Genomic DNA, 21,293 nt, shown 5'->3' on the forward strand with positions numbered 1-21,293 from the left:
CGCACTCATGCACACACAGAATTCTCTGCTCAGAAGAAGTGCCTTTCAAGAAAGAGGTAAAAGTGATTTAAAAAGAAGGGCAAGGAAAACACAGACCCAGATTCATGTTTGCTGCGAGTGGATGAGGTGGAAGGGGGGTTGTGGGAGGGGCAGCACTGTTGTTAAACGTCCAATTAAGTTGAGTGTCTGTTGCAGAATGCTATTTTGACATAAACGTTCTGCAAAATATACTGTTTGTACATATCAAATATTCAACTAGAATAAAGAGAAAACGTGAACAGGATATGAGAGGAGGGGCGTGGGGCGGGCAAGGAGAGGGTAATGGTGCCAAAAGTTGTTGTCTGGGCGGTGGGGCTGGGGGGACCCCCCACAGGGACAGCTGGCCCTCAGGGAGAGGGGCCTTCCCTTGGGAGGAGTCCATGAGGCCTGCTTCCTGTTCCCGGCGAAGATGATGGCATTAGGAAACCGTCTGTTAAGGAGATTGTGCTGGACCATAATAAAGCTGTCATCTGCAGGATCTGGTGCTCGTCGCAGGCAGGAGCAGGGCTGCCCGGTGAGTGGATTTTGCAGGAAGGTACTGCTTTGCACACAGATGTGAGCAGTGTTGTCCCCCCTCTCAGGTCTTAGATCAGACCATCTCCCCATGCGTTTTTCTCTTGAGAGCCCCCAATTCTGGCTTTTACATTGCAGTCCTAGGACATTCGTTGTCCGGGGCCTTGTGTAGGATGACCACGGTGACTGCCACTCACTCTGATTAGTCAAGGGTGCCCAGTTAGGAAGCATCTGCCTGGATCTGGGCTGGTATGGTCAGACTGGCAGCACATCCTCTGTCGAGGGTAGCAAGGAGGTCGAAGGAACCTCAGGGAAGCTGTGCATGACCCCTCGTGGCCAGGGCTGACCAGGGGACACTGGTGAGGTGAGCCTGCATTCAGGGCTGGTTAGGCTCGGTCTGTCTCACTAAATGAGCAAGAGGATGGGGGAGGTGGGGGTAGGTCTGCAACAGTGTGAGAGAACGTGCAAGTGAGATGCTAAGTGGAAGACAGATGTGTGTATCAGTCTGGGTCCAGTCCAGAGACACCCGCACAGCGACTGGGCCAGAGGGGGTTAACGTGAGAGTTGATGGGCAGTGATGAGTGTAAGAGAGCTCTGTGGGCCTCCCCGAGGCGGAGGGCGGGAGCTCGGGGAAGGGGCTCCCTCCCCAGAGTGGGGTCACAGCTCACTGCATGTTGAGAAGTCGGCTGGGTTGCAGGGGCCAGGACTGGTCTGCAGCCTCGCGGCCAGCGGGAGGTGACCTCCAGTACACGGGGGAGCTGAGGCTGGTGCGCAGAGGCTGGCAATGGGTGCATCTGGGGGCTATGGGAGATGATCGCGGAGCAAGGGCATGGGCTATGCTAGCGCCAAGGGGCTGCGTGCATTTGGCATGGACTGAGGAGGAGCATGCAGGATGTCCCCACACCCTGTGCTGCAGAAGTGAGGGATGACAACCAGAAACCCTCGTCCACCTGCACGGTCCCCCGCCGCACAGGAGGGGGCTCACAGCATCTGTGTAGGTCTGAGAATGAGTGCGAGTGTGATGGGTGTGTGTAGGAGTGCACGTGAGCGTTCACATGGCGCTGAGCTTGGGGACGGTTGAATGAGTGAAAGTGAAGTAGAGACTTGGGCCTGCTTCTCTCTGCATACAAATGTGAGTAAATGACACATCCAGCCAGGTGTGGGACATTGAAGACTGCCTTTCCAGGATACCAAAAGGCTGGTGACTGCGTGCGCTGAATGAGACCATCCATCCTGCTGGCTCTGCTTGTAAAGATGCTGGAGGAGGCCCTGCCTGGAGCAGGACAGCCCGTGGTCCCCACTGAGCATTAGCTGCACATCTTCTCCGGCAGGGGTGGGGCAGGGTGGGAGCAGATGGGATCTTGGGCCCATGTGCTTGTCTTTCTTTCCAGCTGCATGCTTGTGCATACACACTCACTCACATACACACGCAGGCCATGAAGGGGGCCTGGGGTCTCTGCGAATGCAAGCAGCAAGCTGGGCCTCTGGCAGGTATGTCATGAGCAGTGTGGAACCCCTCCCTGCTCCTGTGAGAGCAAAGCCCAGCTCCTCACTCCTTGGTGTGATGCCAGAGCAACTTGAGGGGCCAGAACCCCAGGTGGTGCTGGCCACCCCTGTCGAGGCAGAAACGTGAGACCGGGTGTGGGGGGAGGACCCTGTCACTCAGCAGCATTCAGGGGTAGAAGGCGTGGGTGGGACAGGTTTTGCAAGTCCTGCTGTGTCAACCTGCCTCAAGTTCCAGAGGAGATTATCATCAGAGGCTGGTCAGGAAGCCCTTACCGGCAAAATGGTGCCAGCAGGGAGGGGTGGTCAGCTGGTAGGGCTTCCTGGAGGGGCTGGTGTCTGCTCTGGCCCTGAGTCCCATCGCCACTTTGTTAGTCATCGTACCAAACCCCAAGATGCCCAGCCTCCAGCTGTTTGCTCTTGGGAAGGCTTCTCACCTACCTCCCAGCCTCTGTGTTCTTACCTGTTTAATGGGGCAGTGAAGGGGTTTGCCCAGTGATTATAAATTGGAAGTGGAAACTTCATACCGCGTGTACCTGTGCAAAGGTGAGGCCTGTCTGCACCTGCCCCAGCTCCTTCTCTCCCCAGCCTGCCCTTCTCTTGTTCACAGTCAGAGAAAGCAAGGCCCAGAGGAGGCCAGAACTCTACAAAGGCTGCACAGCCCAGGAAACGGGACACCTCTGATGGCCCATTCCGGGCTCTTCTCCTGCACCCCCTGGGGTTGCCCCATCATTTGTGGGGCCCAGCATGGCATGCAGATTGTTCTAGAATTATGAGTTATTTTAGGACAACAACAGGAGAGCATTAAACCAAGCATGGGGACCTGTGGTCTTCCCAGGCTACACCCACCTGAGGCCAGCCCTGCCTGCACCCACACTCTCATTCCCTGACTTGGACCATGTGTTTTTCCATCTAAAAGTGTCTGTGACAAGGAGGAGCATTAAGGCGGCCATGCCCTGAGCAGGGACCACCTGGGAAGCATTTTAAGTGCATTTAAGACTGTTCCTGTTCACAATCAACGCCCAACCCACAAATCCCTTTTGGCAGCAACAGACCAGGCCCCACGTGGATCCCGTAGGACCTGGCTCAAGAGATGAGAGCAGGCAGTGCTCTCATCCTGCACGTGAGATCTGTATGGTGGGGACTGGACCAGTTCGGAGGTGGGGGCTCCCTGGAGCTCAGGCACCTCCCAGCCCCCCAACCATTGAAAGTACATGTGCTCAAGGGGGCCCAAAGGGAGGAGCCCCATTCTGGATCTGCTCCTCGCTGCCTGGCAGGTGGGAGTGAGCATCTCACCCCGCTTAGAAGACCCATCTGCAAGGCCCCCCCACGGGTGGCTCCCGGGGCCACCGGTTCTTGCATAGCTGACCAAGGCCACAGGGTTTATATCCCGAGAGAATAAGGAGGCAGAAGTCGTGATACTCTGCTGATGTGGGTGCAGGCTTCCCACAGCATCCTTGCCAGTACTCCGGGGACCAGAATGCAGACCTCACTTCTCCACGGAGGGCTCTGGCACACCAAGGAGAGCTGGTGGCCAGGCAGGCTGGGAGACACAGGCTGCCCTCGGCTGCGGGCCATCTGGGGAACCCACCCACACCCACCCTGGGCTTCCCCGCTCCCCACCAGCTGAGTCTCCTGCAGCTCTGTGTTGGGGCCTTGCAGGCAGCATCTCAGATCGCTAGTGGCTGGTGCTCACCTTTCTGCCAGGATGAGGAAGAGGCTGGCAGCCCGGCCCCAGCAGAGCCCCCTTCCCACCCAGCATGATGTCACGAGCCTGGACCGCCACCAGGCCACCACCCTGTAAAGCCACTGGGAAATCTCTCATTCTCTTTGTGGCCAGAAAGTCAAGCTTCCCGAGAGATGGTGTGACCTCAGGGATTGCTTTCTACTGCAGGCCAGCGTCCCTGACTTGCGGTCACCACTCAGGGCTTGGGGTGGGGGTGGAGGGTGAGCACAGTAACCGTGGGTTCCGGACTGTGTGACATGGGGTTGAGCAGGCCGGTGAGGTCTGTGCCGCTGAAGAGACGGCCATCCGAATCCCAATCCCCTGGCTGGCTGTGCGTGTGCCCTCGAGCATACAAACAACTTTCTTCCTGTCCTGCCCCAGTGGCTGCTTGCAAAGCAGTGATCCCATCAGCAGCTCTGTCTGAGGCTGCAAAGAAAACGATGATCACCGTGTGCACGGGGCCTGGCCTTGTGCTGTGTGGGTCCACCTGGCCAGGCTCACCCCACTCTGTACCTTTGAGAGGCGAGGTCGGCGGATGAAGTGGGCCAGGTCCTCTGGAGAAGGTGGCAGTGGAGGGAAAAGCAAGCCACTCCTCTTCCTGTCCATGGGGCCGTGAGCATCGTCTTCCCAGCCCCTTCCCCAGCCCCCCACAGCCCACCCCAGAGCTCCCCCAAGACCCTCTGACTTGCAACCTTCATGGAGTGTTGGAGGGAAAGGAAGCCAGGCTGCTGCTTATGAATCAGGCACTTGTCTTGGGGCAGCAGGCCTGGGTCTGGTGTTGACCCCCACTTTGCCTTCCCAGACCTGGCCTTACTGGGGCGGGACAGGGGGCCGCTGTGGGCTGGGAGCCCTTCTGATTTCTGTGAGGAGGGCAGACCCAGGGTTATTACTCTTCCAGGCAGCGCAGTGGGGCTCCAGTGCACTAGAGGTGGGCAGCGGCAGCCAAGCCCCACCAGGGAGCCCCTCTGCGGCTGCCCCTTCCCTCCCGTTGGCTGAGGAAATACCACAGGGGCCCTCCTGCCTTTGTCACAAGAGCAGTGATGAGCAGTGCCTTAGGGTCCTCTTGGGACCCCAAACTGTGTCCTTCTCAGGAAGCGCGAGCCAGTGCAGTGAATCCTAGCTGTGCAGGAGGATCTGTCAGCTACGGCCCGTCACTCTGCCCAGCTTGCAAAAGGCCTGCTCCGAGCTGATGCCATTGGCTGCCCTTTCACAGAAGCCTGGACAAGGCCAGTCTTGAGGCCATTTAGGGCTGACACAGTTCTCTGAGCTGCCGGCTGTCCCTGCTAGGGTTGGCTACTAAATCCCAAAGAAAGGAGCACCCTGAGTGCATCTGAGAGGCAGCCCATGTCCTCATGGCCAGTCGGGAGGCTGTGGGACAGGAGGGTGGCATCCAGCCACGTGTGGGCGGCTCCTGGCGTGGTCTCTACCGGTGAGACCCTTGGCAGGGGAAGTCAGGTCTCAGTGCTCCCTCCCCAGAGTTCCTCAGGGTGACTTCTTCCTGGGGCTCCTGGAACTGCCACCCCCTTGGATGACAGGCAGCATGATGCTCTGGGTGGATCCCCTCCTCCAAGAGGCAGCGGGGCAGGAAGGCCACAGTGCAGAGCCCGACTTGAGCACAGGGCCAGCTCCTTGGAGTTCGGCTGCCCTTCCCAGTACCTCACCTGCAGAGGCCCAGTGATTCTGGGTCCCACTCCAGGGACAGCACTCCTAGGGAGCAGTTTTCCAAAGGTCTGATAGGTCAGCGCTGTGCCTGCAGCCCCCTCCTTCCATCTCTGTCTTTAGTGCCGGGTATGCAGGGCCAGGCCTTTGGCTACTGGCCAAACATCTCTCTCCTCCATCGTCTCCCCCTTACTCCTTACCCTCCTTTGTTTTCCCCCTCCTTCCCTCTCTCTCCCTCTGTTTCTCTTCCTGTTCCCTCCCTCTCCTGCTGGCTCCGTGGCCCAGGCCTGTCTGGCAGAGCAGCACCCACTGTGGGTGGGCGGGACGCAATCAATGCACACTTCCCTCCAAGTTGGCATTCCCAGCCGGGCTGCCTTTGAAGTCATCCTTGGGAGACCTGGCACAGTGCTGTCAACCTTCCAGCTTTCTCACTGTTTCGATCCAAAAGGTCTTAACCTGTTCTCCTCACCTGACTCCACCTGGCACTTGTTTCCTACACACAAGTGTGTCTTCAAGGACCCAGGCAGCCCCAGGGTGTCTTCCACTGTGCGGAGCGGACCAGCCACTCACCCTGGTGGCTGCAGGAACAGCAGAATGTAGGTGGAAACAAACTGATTGAAAAGAGAACCCGTACTTACACACAAGTACAGGGTTTCTCGTGTTTGCTTTGTGCGGTAGTATTTTTTGTGCTTTGTAGAGAATATTGGCAGGTTCTCAATGGTTTTTTTAAGCATCGCCTGCCCATTTACCCATCTTTTTAAAACTTCTTACTATTTAAAAATAACTTTTCATGATGCAAAATGTTGAACATACACCAAGTCAAGAAAGTAGTAGGCTGAGTGCTCCGTGGGTTCACCCAGCCTGGCCACGGTCAGCATCCCTCTTCCTCTTGGCATTTTACAGCTCTACTCACAGCCCCCTTGGTGATGGATTTAGGCCACATTTACACAGGTTGAAACGCAGAAATCTTGGCTGTATGTTGTTGACAAATGGATGTGCCTGTGTGACCCCATCAGGATATGAAACCTATATGTTTCCCAAAATGTGCCCCCTGCTTTTCTAGTCTGTCGCCTCCCCCACCCGCAACTGGTTCAGTTCAGTTCAGTTCAGTCGCTCTCTGTGACCCCATGAATTGCGGCACGCCAGGCCTCCCTGTCCATCACCACCTCCTGGAGTTCACTCAAACTCAGGTCCATCGAGTCGGTGATGCCATCCAGCCATCTCATCCTCTGTCGTCCCCTTCTCCTCCTGCCCCCAATCCCTCCCAGTATCAGTCTTTTCCAATGAGTCAACTCTTTGCATGAGGTGGCCAAAGTATTGCAGTTTCAGCTTTAGCATCAGTCCTTCCTATGAACACCCAGGAGTGATTTTCTGTCGCCTAAAATCAGGCTGGAACGGCGCCACGTGATTCTTTTGTGCTGCTCCTTCCACTTGGCAGGATGTATATGAGATGTGTCCAGGCTGTCGTGTGTATCAATAGTTTGTGCCCCGTCCTGACTGCATAGGGTTCCGTGGTGTGATGGACCGAGATTTGTTATCTAATCACCTGCTGGAGAACATCTGGGTTCTTTCCAGTTCTTGGCTCTGTGAATAACCCCAGCATTTGTGAACAAATCACTTGACGGACATATGTTTTCATTTTTCTCAGATAGATGGAGTGGAATTTTTCGGTACTATGGTAGAAGCGTGTTTGACTTTAGGTGAATATTTTGTTACTTATAGGGGCCTCCCAAGTGGCACAAGAGGTGAAGAACCCCCCTGCCAATGCAGGAGGTGTAAGCGATGCGGGTTTGATCCCTGGGTCAGTAAGATCTCTTAGAGGAGGGTGTGGCAGCCCACTCCAGTATTCTTGTCCAGAGAATTCCAAGGACAGAGGAACCTGGAGGGCTATAGTGCATAGGGTTACAAAGAGTTGGACACAACTGAAGCAACTTAGCGTGCACACACGTTGTTACTTACAAAGTGCCCTAGTTCATCTTTGGGGACCCCTGCCTGCTCTGCTTGTCTGGCAGCGTCTTGTACACTTGAAAACTCTGGCTCCAGGTGATTTGTGCAGAAGTCTAGGTGGAAGCAGAGTGGTTTACGTGCTTATCTGTCTTGGGTAATTGAGGATGATTTTGTGACTGTTTATGCTTCCTCACTTCCTCCTTTTTCTGTTTTATTTTATTTTATTTTTTTAGGGGTCTTTTTTTTTTTAATTATTTTCTTTAAACAATTGCCAAGACTGGAATCAAAGATAAATAGAAGGCACAACAGTTTTGCTCTGGTTTTGTGTTACTTAGATTTGGAAACTTTTTTTGTTCTTTTTTTCTTTTTTTACAAATACAAATTAAACTTGAAAAAAAACTCTACTTCAAAAAAAAAACTAACAGTTCAAGAAAAGCTTATCAGTTGCATTCTAGACATTTAAATCTATCTCACAATTTAAATTCCAATGTCCAAAACAGTAGATTTTAGAATTGTTTTGTGATCATGTTTTAAAAGAAAACTCGAACACCTTTTATTCAGTTTTTAACCACATCAATGAGAATCAAAATTGTCAGTTTTTCCAATGGCAATTTCTCCACACCAGAAGATAGTCATGACTCTCAAAGAGGAAAACAATTTGGGTTTCTCCGGTCTTCAAAATGTTTATCAAATCCTGTAATTCTCACAGGCTTTTGAAACACATAGAAAGTAAGTAAGAAATAGTCCAGTGAATGAAACATACCAAATGTCAGTAAGAAGCAAGACACATTCCTTTGGGGAAACTGTTAAAAAAAAATATCCAGTCTGTATATGCAAATAAAGCAAAGAAATTCAGTCTTTTTTTTCTTCTTTAAAAATCCATTTTTCCTAAAATATCATTCCACAAAATTGGAAGTGAAGGACGAAAAGGTGGGGAGCAGGGGAGAGAAGGAGCACACACCATTAACACAAAAAGTAAAATTGTACAAACTTAAGCAGTTTGTGATAGACTAGGATCATATTCCAAGATACCAAGGTTGGCTGAAGAAATTCATCATTCTGTGGGAGCTAGTTTGTACTGCTGCCTGAAGACTGGTGAAGAGTATTTCACTGCCTTGGAGCAATGCTCCTGCCCACTCCAAATCCTGGTTTCTGCACCATGCCTCCACGAGGTGGGCCTCTCATGCCACCGCCCAGCCCACCTCGAGGGCCTCCAGGTCCCCGCAGGTGGTTATCCCGGCGGTCCCCTTCACGGGCGGCTCGAGTCTTCTTTTCTTCCACATTCAGACAGACCTCTCCTCTGAACATGATGGGCCTGTTGCTAAGCACCTTCTGAACAGGCTCAGAATCATCAAACACAACAAACCCAAAATTGGGTAATTTCCCACCACTGTTAATACGCAGTTCTACCACATTCCCATAATTTTGAAAAAAGTCTTTAAGCTCTGACTTGTCCACCTCATGAGGCAGGTTGCCAATGAAGAGCTGGTGACTGTCCGGATGTCTCACAATTCTTCGGGGTTCCACATCGCCTTGCTCACCAGCCTCACGGACTGGTCTGGGTCCCCTCTGGGGAGGAATATTTATTCGCTGTTCTCGCGCCCTCTGATCGCTCTGAGGCCTCTGAAGTGGAATCTGAGATTCAGGCTTAGACTCCGGGTGAGGCTGTGAAGCTGGTACTTTAACAACATGTGAGGGTATCCCAGTAACTGGAACAGCTCCACTGGGTGGAAGGTTCTTACTGGTCACAGATGCCCAAGAAAAGGTTCTGAAGTCCTCCTGCACTGTCTGGGCTATGTCTGCTGGTGCTGGAGAAGAACTCTTCTGAACATCCTCAGGAGCAGTTTCTTCCAATACTGGCTCAGACTTTTCCTCCTGGACTTCAGATACAGGTTCCTGCTCTGGTCCTGGTTCCGGTTCAGGCTCTGGTTCAGCAACAGCTTCTTCTAAATGTTCTTCTAAGTCATTGCTGACAGTTTGATCATAAAAAGTTCCAGAATCATCAGGTACCACCTCAGGTGTCTGCTGTCTTTCTTCAGGCTCCTCTACTTCTTCTTCAGATTCCTCCTGAGGTTCAGTGATGAAGCCACCAAAGACTTCATCTTGGTATCTGAAGATATCGTTGTGAACATAGAACTTATTTGCAACAGAGCCCTCAGGAGCAAGGACAAAGGTCTGCATGAATCTCCTTAAAGCCTGGTTGTTATTAGAGAGCAAGCCCATCACCTGGACCACCACACCGTCATTCAGAGTAGCATGAGCATCAACGTGGCGGATCTTAGTGTGGCAATTGGTGAAGTTTTGTGACATCACTTTCCTGTGGATTTCTTTCTGTCCATAGACGGCATCTGCTGGCTTTCCGTTTGAATCCAATCCCCCATGGACATAAGAAGAGTTCTTTCCATAAAACCTGTGTAGCATGTCTGGGGCCTGGTTCAACAGTGTATAATACTGTCTCACAAATTCCCGCCCGACCAGCAGGGGACTAGGCTTCTCCATAACCATTGCTTTGGTCAATTCAGCCTCATCGGGGCGTTTCAGGAGTAAAGAAGAAACACAAGTTGCTCCGCACAGTGCCTGGCACATAGTGAGGGCTTAGAAAAATGTTAGTTATTATCATCACTCAATACCCATGAACTCGCTGCCCCTTTACTCCCTGTAAAAAAATTCGAAAACCTAGGAGCAGCATTTCGGCTTCCAGTGTCGAAAAATTCTCACCGCACTTCCGTGCCTCACCTCCCCCCTCCCGCACCACCACCACCATCAAAGAAAAGCCTCCTCTGGTCTAGGAGGAGCCCCCACCAAAGGAGGAAGGCCTCGCTAGCGCGCGGGGAAAGCGAACGGGAAAAGCTGACGATCCGGCCGCGCGGGGCCCCAGGCCCCCAAGATCACCCTGAGGCCCGGGCGGCGGCCGCGGCTCGCCCCCGCCCCGCGTGGCCGTTGGGCGCGGCACGCGCACGCGGCGGACGCGGACACGGCCACGCGCGCCGGGCCAGTGGGGGCGGGAGGCGGAGAGTCGCCGCGCGCCCGTGCCCTCCTTTTTCTGTTTTAAAGCAGTGTATTTGCAGCTAGTGTTTAGCTCTACAGATAACTGTGTGTTGATGTTCTTAGGACTACAGACGAGAAAGACCTACTTAGATCAGAATTTTAAATTAGTAAGGTTTTCTTTTTGGCCCACAAGGAAGCTATTACTAAAATGTGAAGTCAAGCCGCTGGGAAAGCTGATCTGCCTGGGAGGGCTGCTGGGCTTTGCCGTCTCGATCACCGTGGTCTTCCCTCCCTCCCTCCCTCACGTGTTTCCCTGCCTCCCACAGCCCCGCTGGGACTCTACTTCTCCAGGGACGCTTACTGGGAGAAGCTATACGTGGACCAGCCAGCCGGCACGCCCCTGCTCTATGTCCACGCCCTGCGGGATGTGCCGGAGGAGGTGCCCAGCTTCCGCCTGGGCCAGCACCTCTATGGCGCCTACCGCACGCGGCTGCACGAGAACGACTGGGTCCGCATCCAGGAGGACACGGGGCTTCTCTACCTTAACCAGAGCCTGGACCACAGCTCCTGGGAGAAGCTCAACATCCGCAGTAAGGGGGGGCCCTGACCCCACCCCCACACGCCTCACTGCCCACGCCCTGCCCTGCCCTCTCCTTGTCCCTCCTCAGCGCCCATCACACAGTTCCTAGGGAGTGAGGTGGGGCTGTCCTCTTTGTTCAGCCCGTGAGGGAGCCAGGATGAGCTTGAGGACCACTGAGGACCCTCAGGCCTTCTGAGGCTGTTGGGATTTTGGAGAACTTATGTGTAGGACTTGAGGGGCTCACTCCGTGCTGGCTCCAAATGTCTTTTCTAGTTGGATTAACAGAGATGTGGGGTTGTGAGAGAAGAGTTAAGAAAGGCTAGAAAAGTCCCAAGATGTTGATTTAGCGGATGGTCTGGAACTTGGTGGAGAAGCAGCTGTTTGCACGGAGAACCCACCTTGCCGTCAGCAGCAGGCTGTCCTTGGCACCTGGTGAGGACTGGGGCCTGGTGCCAGGGAGGAAAGTGGACAGGAGGAAGGCCTGGCCGGCTGCTCAGAGCAGGGGTCCAAGCTGGAGCGAAGCCCACGTGCAGCCCTGGCACTGGGAGGAGGGTGTTTGTGGAGCAGAGTGCTGCCTTGCGGCACCAAATGGTGATCACAGCCCCACCTCCTGCTCCACAGACGGGGCCTCCCTGGACCCTCACGCCAGCCCTGAACTCCTGTGAGTGCTGAGAGCCAGGCACTGTGCTGTGAACAGTACTGCCAGAGTGGAATTTGCCGAGGGTCTGAGTTTCATAGGAGGCGTGTTCTGTCCTCATGCACCTGCCAGCTCTAGTCAGGAGAGAAATCATGGTAATTAGAACAGAGAAAGTTTACATGGAGAATTATTAACCACAGCAGGGAACTGGAGCAACAGAGGACAGGCTAGGGAGAAGCAAGGACTGATGAATATGGGAGGAGCAGATGTGAGGCGGGGACACTTCCCTAGGGCTGAGATAGAAGGCCCAGGAAGAGCCCCTGCCCCAGCTGAGATCCAGACGGGTTGGAGGGGTTTGCTATAGTGCCTCCATGATGGAACTTGCCAGAAATCCCCTCTCGAGGTGCTGGGGAAGTCTGTGTCTCTGCAGGGGTGGCATGGTATTCCCTGGGTCCAGTGGTTAGGACTCTGCACGTTCATTGTTGAGGTCCTGGGTTCAGTCCCTGGTCAGGGGACTAAGATCCCACAAGCAGCAGCACGGGCAAAAATAGAATAGAATAAGTGTTTTATTTCTATTTATTTTTAATTGAGGGATAATTACTTTACAATATTGTGTTGGCTTCTGCCATACATCACAATGAATCAGCCACAGGTATACATACGTCCCCTCCCTCCTGAAACTCTCTCCCACCTGCCACCCAATCCCACCCCTGTAGTGTTTTTAAAAGTGAGAAAAGAAAGAAAGTGCCTGGGGCAGTGGGTGAGGGAGAGAAGGGAGGTCGCCTGAGGTGCCAAGAGCCCTCCTTGGGGAAGGGCTCCATCTTAGACCCAGGGCTCAGGGCACCTCTCTGAGGAAGGGTATTTGAACTGAAACTCAGAATAACCAGAGAGGTGGGCCTGTGAGGCACCCCCAGACAAGGGAGCAGAGCCTCAGGGCCCTGAGGCTGCCAGATCCCAAGTCCAGGGCCGTAGCGGGGCAAGCAGGAGGTGGAGGCCAGGGCGGGGTGCCCAGCAGAGCCCTGCAGGCCTTGGTGAGAACTAGGCTTTGCACCAGCCCCGAGCTTCTGCCCTCTCCCCATTCAGGTCCCAGCTAGGCAGGTGTGGCTGACGCCCCGGTGGGGCCTGACTTGTCTCTCTGCAGACGGCGGCTTCCCACTGCTTACCGTCTATCTCCGGGTCTTCCTGTCACCCGCGTCCCTTCGTGAGGCCGAGTGCCAGTGGCCGGGCTGTGCCCGAGTGTACTTCTCCGTTATCAATGCCTCCTTCCCGGCTTGCGGCGCCCTCAAACCCCGGGAGCTCTGCTTCCCCGAGTCAGGCCTGTCCTTCCGCATCCGGGAGAACAGGCCCCCTGGCACCTTCCACCAGTTCCGCCTGCTGCCCGTGCAGTTCCTCTGCCCCAACATCAGCGTGGCCTACAGGCTCCTGGGAGGTGAGTGCCAGCTGCATGGAGCCTTCCTCGATGCCTGCCGAGTGCCAGGCGCAGTGCTGCGGTTCCTCTACATGAGCTGTCCACGTTGACTCTGCACCACCCCATCATCCATTCATTCAGAGGCCCACGTGTATCTCATGTATGCAGGCCACAGGCCAGGCATGGTTCTCGGGACCAAGGATGAAACAGTGAACAGTTCAGGCCCAAATCCCACCTGTCTGGACCTTCCCCGCCCGTGGCAGGTGGAGACCACACAGGCGCTAAGGATGTTCGGTGGCCTCTGAAGGGACTAGGTGGGAGGTAAAGCTGAGAGGGCATAGAGTGGTGGAGACCACTGTTCCAAGTCAGGTGGCTGGAGCAAGGTAAAGGGGGTGCCCAGCAAGCAGGGTGAGCTCCTTCGAAAGTGCCAAGGGGGAAGTGTAGCTGGAGAGGAGGGCAGAGGCTGCTGAGGGCAGAAATATTCAAGGGAGGGGGCAGGACTTCCTGGTGAGGGGACTAGGGAGCCATAGAAGGTATTTGCAAGGGTTGCGGGGGAGGGTGTCATTGACAGGATATAACTTCCCTTTAAAAGGTTAGTCTGGCTGATGTGTGAGAAATGATTTGGGGTGAGTGGTTTGGAGGAAGCAGGATGAGTGGTTTGAGAGGATGAGGCTGGGGTTGAGGGTGGAAGCCTTTAGGCCACAAGAAGCAGACAGGTTCTGGGCATGTTTTTGCAGGAAGATCCAGCAAGATTTCCTGGGGAGTTGAATGTGGGAGATTCACAAGGGGACAAAGCATGGTTCCAGGATTCCGCCTGGGCCGCTGTAAGGACAGTGGACCTTGTCACAAGATGGTCCTAATATACGATGGCCCTGGGGAGGCTACATGGATAATGGGGTAGGGGAAGGGCACTGGATTCGAGTGGAGATAAGAGAAGGCAACTGAGCCACCATGAGTGAGGTGCCATTAGACAGTTTAAAGGGGACTTAAAGGGGGCACTTACTACGCTGGTCAGCTAGGAAATGAAGCCTGGATTCCCACCAGGTTGATGGCATCCACCACACATGGTCATAGCGTTCGAGGAAACCTCAGTAGTGTGAGGAAAGTAGTCACTCACACTCCCAGCGTCCTTTCATTTATCCTGAGACAGGGATGGATGTCTTTGTACAAAACTGTCCCCAAAGCTTATGGTTTAGTGTGCTGCCTTTTTCACTTAAAAGAAAAATAAAAGCTGTTTTTGTAACCATAAGCAATAGAGGGAAACGTGTAATCCACGTGTAATAACATGGCTTTGATGTGATTTTTCCACCAAGTGGAGTTGACAGCCCTCCTGAGGTTGGCTATGGGGTGGTCACTGTTGACCTTCAAGCCTCCTGCTTTTCCCCCTTTCTGGGTCATTTCTGGAGGATCAATTCCAGGACAGGCTTGGGTTGAAGAGTATGTTATTACTGGTCCTCCCCTCACCAGGTTGCAGTGAGTCATTGAACTCACAGCAGTGTCTGGTGACGAACACAGCATCTCATCTTCTGGGGCTTCCCTGGTGGCTCAGCTGATAGAGAATCCGCCTGCAGTGCAGGAGACCTGGGTTCGATCCCTGGGTTGGAAAGACCCCCCCTCCCTGCCCTGGAGAAGGGAACGGCTACCCACTCCAGTATTCTGGCCTGGAGAATTCCATGGACTGTATAGTCCATGGGGTCTCAAAGAGTCAGACACAACTGAGCAACTTTCACTTGACTTCATCTTCTGTCGAGGAAACTGAAACACAAAGAGACAGAGCCGTCAGCCTCAGGCCTCACAGCCTGCAGGTGTATAGGGCAGGGATCCAAACCAGGCAGTCAGAAACGTGTGTGTTAGCATGAAATCACACCAAACGTCCCCCATGTTGGTTTTCAAGTGGTGGAATTGTGGCTTTTTTCTCACTTTCTCTAAAATGAGCATGTCTTGCTTCCATAGTTAAGAAAATTGTTAACAGTTTTTTGAAAACCAGCAAACACTAGGAGCTGGATCTCTGGGCCTGCAGCCTGACTGGTGCCAGCCCTCACCACAGAGGAGGCAGGCAAGGTGTGTGAAGGGGTGTGCCCCTCCTAGGTGATCAGGCTGAGGACCTGAGGCAGACCTCCTGGTCCCGGCTCTTCCCTGTCAGCACCGGTGCAGGCTGCAGGCACAGTGACGCTCAGAGCATAGTCTTCACTGCAAACTGTGCTTGGTGTGGAGCTGAAGAAGGGCCGCGGCCCAGGCCCAGCATGCACCCCAGCTCTGTCTCCTCTCCTGTGGGCCCCTGAGGAAGGCAGCTCGCCCTCCCCGCAGCTCGGGGTCATCCCGGGGTTGCTGGTCTGCTTGGTGCTCAGGTGAGAGTCTGCCTTTCCGCTGCGATCCGGACAGCCTGGAGGTGAGCACGCGCTGGGCCCTGGACCGCGAGCAGCGGGAGAAGTATGAGCTGGTGGCCGCGTGCACGGTTCGCGTGGGCGCCCGCGAGGAGGAGGTGATGGCGCCCTTCCCCGTGACCGTGTACGACGAGGACGACTCTGCGCCCACCTTCCTCGGGGGCGTCGACAGCGCCAGCGCCGTGGTGGAGTTCAAGCGGAAGGAGGTGCCTATGCGTTTGTCTGGTGCTCGTCTGGTGTCTGTCGCCTCTCTGTTGGGCATCTGGGTCCCTCCATGCGTCATCTGTCCTTGGTGTGTTCAGCTGTCCACCTAGCCATCCAGTCATGTGGCTGACCACTCTAGCTATTCGTCTTTCATTGTCCATCAGCCTGTCTGTGGGGGTTTGTTGGTTTCCAGGACGGCTGAGGAGGAGAGAGGACCAGCCCCACTGGCACCGAGCTGACCCCTGCCCTGGGAGGCGGGCGAGGGGAGGGGCTGGGGTGCCGGTGGGGTTGGGGGTAGGGGTGCCCAGCCTCTGACTCAACCGGCAGGGCTCACATCAGAGGGGCGCAACTGTGCTGCTGCGCAGGCGGGGCGCGCTGCCCCACGGAGACGAGAGGACATCTGCCAGGAGGGCGTTCCCTCAAGGGAGGGCCAGTGAGTTCAGGGCAGGCACCCCGGAGTGGAGGAAGACGGGCCCTTGGATCTGACAGGGATGTCCCTGCGCCGCCCCGCGCGCATCGGGGCCCCGCCTTCCTCTGGCCCCGCAGGCGGAGCGTGACTGCCACCTGCTGGGCCCTGGGCTATCCTGCAGCCGACAGGCTGGCGGGAGCAAGGGGAGGGTCGGGGTCGGATATCCGGTGGTTGCCTGCTTCTCTGGGCGCCCCGGAGCAAGTTTGGTGGATGGATGGGCAGGAGGAAAGCACATGGGGTAGGGAGGTGTCTCATGAGCCTGGGAGGGCAGCTCCACGGTGACACTGGAGCCTGGTCAGTAGTGAGAGCAGAGATGACCTGTGACTTTACTCAGAACCCCCACTCATGACCCCATCCAACCTGGGGTACAGAAGCAGCTTTAGGAGAGCATTCTGGTGGACACTGTGCTTAGGTCCCAGCTCTGTCGTCTGTCACTCCATGATGCTGAGCCAACTCCTCCACTGTGCGGGGCCCAGCTTCCTCAAAGGAGAGCCGGGCTGCCCACTCTGCACTGTGGGGACCTGGATGAGGTCTTCCACAGAGCACCAGGGCATCTGCTCTAACCCATAATCACGGGAAGTCTGGAGATGCCGCCGCACCTGTTGCAGAGGTGAGGTGCAGTGGCCCAGGAAGGGTGACAAGCATGCTGGCTGGGGGCCCCTTGCGGCTTGAACCCTGGTCAGTCTGACCCTGGAGCCAGCTCTGACCGCACACACCTGATCCACCTGTGGGGCACGTGCCCTGCTATGCGCTCTGGCTTTCGGGGCCCTGACTGGCCCCCGTATGCTTTGCAGGGCACAGTGGTAGCCACGTTACGTGTCTTCGATGCAGACGTGGTGCCAGCCTCCGGGGAGCTCCTGAGACGGTACACGAACACGCTGCTGTCTAGGGACACCAAGGCCCTCCAGACCTTCCGAGTGGAGCACGCGCCCAATGAGACCCTGGCCCAGGCCAACGGCAGCTTTGTGCGGGCAACCGTGCATGACTACAGTAAGAGGGGACCAGTGTGGCCTGACGGGGCCCCCTTGGGAACTGGCAGCCCGCGCTCCGTGGGCAGGGCAGCACCCTGCACACATAAACACCTATCCTGGCCCTCTCAACCCAGGTGGCCACCCCTTCCAACCTTCTTCCCAGCCTTTGTCTCTGCTGGGCTCACCTTGGCCACCTTGGTGGGTGTTTACAGGCTGTCCTTTCTCCCTGAACTGTCCCAAGGCCGAGGCTGACCCTGCCAGGACCCCACCACACTACCCTGTGCTGACCACGCCAGGGCTCACTGTAACACCTGTCTCCCTTTGGCCCCTGGCACCAGCTGTGCCACCTCCTAGGTGCTCAAGTGCTCAGGGATCCTTGACACCCAACCAGCAACTCTCCGCTAACAGGAGCTGATGTCCAGTAGCAGCTCTGTGCCCTCAAATTGAAGGGTTCTGGGATGACTGTCCTGTCTGGCTTCTGAAACGTGCCCGCCCTCAGGGATAAGCACCATGTGCCCCCAGGGCTCATCTGCAGGACGCCAAACCTCCCCGCCTCCCTCACCTGCCCTCCTGCCTGTGTTTTGTAGGATCACCTTTCAAATATGCCCCTTGTGCTTGGATCCTTGTTTGGGGACCTGCTTCTGGGGAACCCAGGATCACTGGTGCCTTTACCCCTTTCTGCCTGGCCTGATCCTATTTCCCATCTTCTCCTTCCTCACCAAGCCTCTGATGACCTCTGTTCTGTGTGAGGGGAAATGTCATCCTTGTCCCTGCACACTCACTCCATACTCCACGTGCTCCCAGAGATCCTCACCTCCTTTGTGCTCCACTAAATGCAGATCTTAGCCTTGGCACACAGTGACTGCTCAGGAGTGTGGAACTCCTGGGTGCTTGAGGCTGTGGAATCTGAGGGTCCACAGGAGGCTGGTGCTGTTACAAGAAGTTCTCAGGGGCCAGGACAGTCTTCCTGGACCTTGATGGTGGTGTTGGTGGTGGTGGTGGGTCTTTACCTCTGTGTGCTTGCCCCCGACATGCATCTTTCTTATACATGTGCACACACACACACGCCTTGCTGAGGTTACCTCCTAGCTGAGGAGGGTCTTCTGGGTTCAGCTCAGCACAGTGACTCATGTTTAAAGTCGTTCAACCTTAGTGCCTCCTGCCAGGTCTGTTGTCTGCGTACCGTGTGGGTAGAAGTACCTGCTGTCACACGTATGCCCATGTGTCCAGGGAATGCTTTGCAGGGGTGATGTGCAGCAGCGTGGGGCAGTGGTCTCCACCCTGGGCAGGGCCCCTGCCCATCATCACATGCCTCCATCCACAGGGCTGGTTCTCAACCGGAGCCTCCCCATCTCGGAGAGCTGGGCTGTGCAGCTGGCCGTGCTGGTCAACGACTCAGACTTCCAGGGCCCAGGGGAGGGTGTTGTCCTCCTCCACTTCAACGTGTCTGTGCTGCCAGTCAGCCTGCGCCTGCCCAGTGCCTACTCCTTCTCGGTGAGCAGGCGGGCCCACCGCTTCGCCCAGGTGAGCCCCTGGCCTCTTGCCAACCTGGGGAGGGGAATGGAGGAGCAGTGACCCCCAGGATGGGGGGTCACATGGGGGACATGTGTGGGCACCCCCTCCCTGAGCACACAGAGTTGCTCCCTGGGGAGCAACAGGCACAGAGCCAGGGAGGCTAAGGCCGTGGGAGAATGGAGCAGTCGTGAGAGGGGCTGGTGGGCTTTGTGGGCCCCTCTTTGGCCTCTCCCTTCTCAGCATTTTTACATTTTTTGCTAATGAAAGAGCAGTGCCAGGTAAATCTATGCCAACTTGGAAAGATGTTCCAGGTGAATGAAGTGGGAAAAGTACTTTGCAGAAGTATTGGTCTCAGATGGCTCCATATGTTCAAAACCAAGTCTTCATTGCCGGAAATTTCCAAGTGTGCAAACACAGGCATTAGTGGAGACCTCTGCAGGGAAAGACAGGGAGTGCTTCTACTTTCTACTTTTCTGCAAGTCTGTTTGCTAGAGCTTATTTTGCGTTTGTCATCAGAAAATAGTGGTTAGTAGTAGGAAAAAAAAAAAAAAGGAAAAGTAGTAAGAATTCATCAAAAGGATATAAGGGATAGACAGGAGCGATCTCTTTTCCTCATATCAGCCAGTGTCTAACGTTTTGGTGCAGTTCTTTCTAGAATGTTTCTCTGAAGCACTTTTTAAAGTTTGCTTGCGGTTACGCCAAGCATATGACTTAACATACTGCATTCTCCTAATGGCATAGCTGTGGCCATGTCCCATTTAGGGTCATCTTCTAAATAGGACAGCAGCTTTGCCAGTTTCTGTGGTTGGTTCCCGTGCCCTCTCCGCTCCTGGCAGCCACTCAGGACCTAGCGCAAGAAGAGCCCCACCCTTGGACACAGCCCGACTCCCCACCTGCCACCCCTGCCAGGCCTTTCCTGGAGGTAGAGGGCAAGGGTGGTGAGAGGTGATGGAGCAGAGGAGCCTGAGAGGTGTCCAGGGGGGCTGAGGCGGGCACAGGCATTGCCAGGGGTATGTCAGCAGAGCCAGGCAGTGGGGAGGGTGATGAGGGCTGAGTGGGAGTGGCTTCTGGGAGGGCGGGCCCTGCCAACCTCTGCGATGCCCCCCAGCCCTGCCCACTAAGTCTTTCCCTGGGCCTGGACTCAGGAGGGTGCGGGACCTGAGTCCCATCCCAGCCTTACACACACTGCAGTCTCTCACCAGCCCCCCCGTAGTATTAGAAGTCCAGTATGATTATAATTGAAGGTGGTGACCTCAGGCAATCTTGAGGATCATAGGAGAAAGTGGAAGTGAACCTGCTGTGCACAAGGAAGTGCTCAGAGCCCAGGAGGTGATTTTGTTGTGGTGTCAGGAGTGGGCTTGGTGGAGCCTGGCTCTGCCCTGGGCCGGAGCAAGGCTGAGCAAGGGCCTGGCCTGTAGCTGCAGGCAGGGGGCACTGTGCCTGCTGCCAGTCCCCCAGCCCTTGGCCTTGACTAGTCAGAGCTTCTGATCTCAAGCCCCAGCAGCCCTAACTCCAACTTGGGTGGTGAGGGAGGGAAAAGGAGAGTTCCAGGCCCCAGTGACCACTGCGGCCATGAGGCATGCCTAGAGAAGTATCCCTTATCTCCCCGGGGTTCTGGCCCAAGTCTTAGGAGGCTCCAGGTCCCGGGTGGGACAGTAACCCTGCTGTGTGAACTGTGGCCCAGGTGCCATGCTCTGGCTGACCAGGCAGGAGACCCAGACAGGACGCTAAGGATGGACCCTAGTGGTCCCCAGAGCATGACGGGCCTGCCCAGAGGAGAGGGAGGTGTGTGGGAGGCATCCAGGCTGCCTTTGTGCCTGAATGAGGGAGCAAGTGAGGAGTGAGCTGGGCAAGCCAGCAAGCGCCTCCCTGGAGGGCCAGTCCCTAAACCAAAGCCCGGAACCCTGTGTCCTTTCCACCTCCGGCTCCCAGGAACAGGGGTGAAGGGTGGTGTCATGGCGTGGGCAGGGCCAGGCCAGGCAGGCAGATGGGTCTACAGACTCCAGGGGCCTGGAGGATGGGGAGATTGGGGGCCGCAATCTCTGGGCTGAGTGGGAAACTGTCCTGGGACTCAAGCTGGCACGGAGTCCCTCCAGCCACTGTCCCAGGTGGTCCAGCCACCCAGCTAAGGGTTCCCTGATCCCATGCCTAGATCGGGAAAGTCTGCGTGGAAAACTGCCAGGAGTTGAGCGGCGTCCAAGTGCAGTACAGGCTGCAGCCCTCCAGCGCCAACTGCAGCGCCCTGGGGATGGTCACCTCGGCTGAGGACACCTCGGGGACCCTGTTTGTGAATGACACGGAGGCCCTGCAGCGGCCTGAGTGTGCCCAGCTCCAGTACACGGTGGTGGCCGCCGAGAAACCAACCCGCCAGCAAGCCCAGGCCCCGCTGCTCGTTAGCGTGGAAGGGATGTGTGAGTGCCCGGGCTGCGGGAAGGGTCAGGGTGGACAGGGCATGGCAGAGCTTCAGGCTGTTCCTGTAGAAGGGTGCGGTCCTGTACCCCGTCACTGACTGGTGGGCTTCCTTGAGCCTCCTCCTCTGTAAGATGAGAAAACAGCACACACCTGCACTGGAAGGATGACGGGGGCGGGGTGTACACAGTTCAGTGCAGAGTGACAGCGTGTGGGTGGCCCCTGCTGCCCATCGCCCTGTCAGCAGGCCCTACCTGCGCACTTGGTTTAGGGCTGCCAGGTACTATAGGACTCAGGCTGAGTGTGAATTTCAGGTAAACAACGAGCAGTTTTCATGGTAA

At 55.7% G+C, this 21,293-nt stretch overlaps 2 protein-coding genes across 4 annotated transcripts in view; one reads left to right on the forward strand and one right to left on the reverse strand.

The window, feature by feature from the left end:
• The window catches only part of RET (ret proto-oncogene), a 55,863-nt gene that overhangs the window by 14,754 nt on the left and 19,816 nt on the right, over positions 1-21,293 (forward strand). For all 3 annotated transcript variants that reach the window (XM_027962134.3, XM_042241206.2, XM_042241205.2), the window contains exons 2-7: positions 10,702-10,965; positions 12,734-13,021; positions 15,349-15,590; positions 16,852-17,047; positions 18,353-18,552; positions 20,696-20,954. In XM_027962134.3, the coding sequence (XP_027817935.1) occupies positions 10,702-10,965; positions 12,734-13,021; positions 15,349-15,590; positions 16,852-17,047; positions 18,353-18,552; positions 20,696-20,954 (1,449 nt within the window). The remainder of the gene's footprint in view (positions 1-10,701; positions 10,966-12,733; positions 13,022-15,348; positions 15,591-16,851; positions 17,048-18,352; positions 18,553-20,695; positions 20,955-21,293) is intronic.
• Positions 992-10,342, reverse strand: LOC132658622 (ras GTPase-activating protein-binding protein 1-like). Its single transcript, XM_060406421.1, has one exon. It carries the CDS (start codon positions 9,971-9,973, stop codon positions 8,495-8,497), a length of 1,479 nt encoding a protein of 492 aa, XP_060262404.1. The 5' UTR covers positions 9,974-10,342; the 3' UTR covers positions 992-8,494.

Source organism: Ovis aries, chromosome 25 (genome assembly GCF_016772045.2).
Source record: "Ovis aries strain OAR_USU_Benz2616 breed Rambouillet chromosome 25, ARS-UI_Ramb_v3.0, whole genome shotgun sequence".
NCBI lineage: Eukaryota > Metazoa > Chordata > Mammalia > Artiodactyla > Bovidae > Ovis > Ovis aries.

What these genes read in the sequence shown, in the direction of transcription:
- LOC132658622 (XM_060406421.1), bottom strand. Translation starts at nt 9,973, where the DNA reads ATGTGCCAGGCACTGTGCGGAGCAACTTGTGTTTCTTCTTTACTCCTG.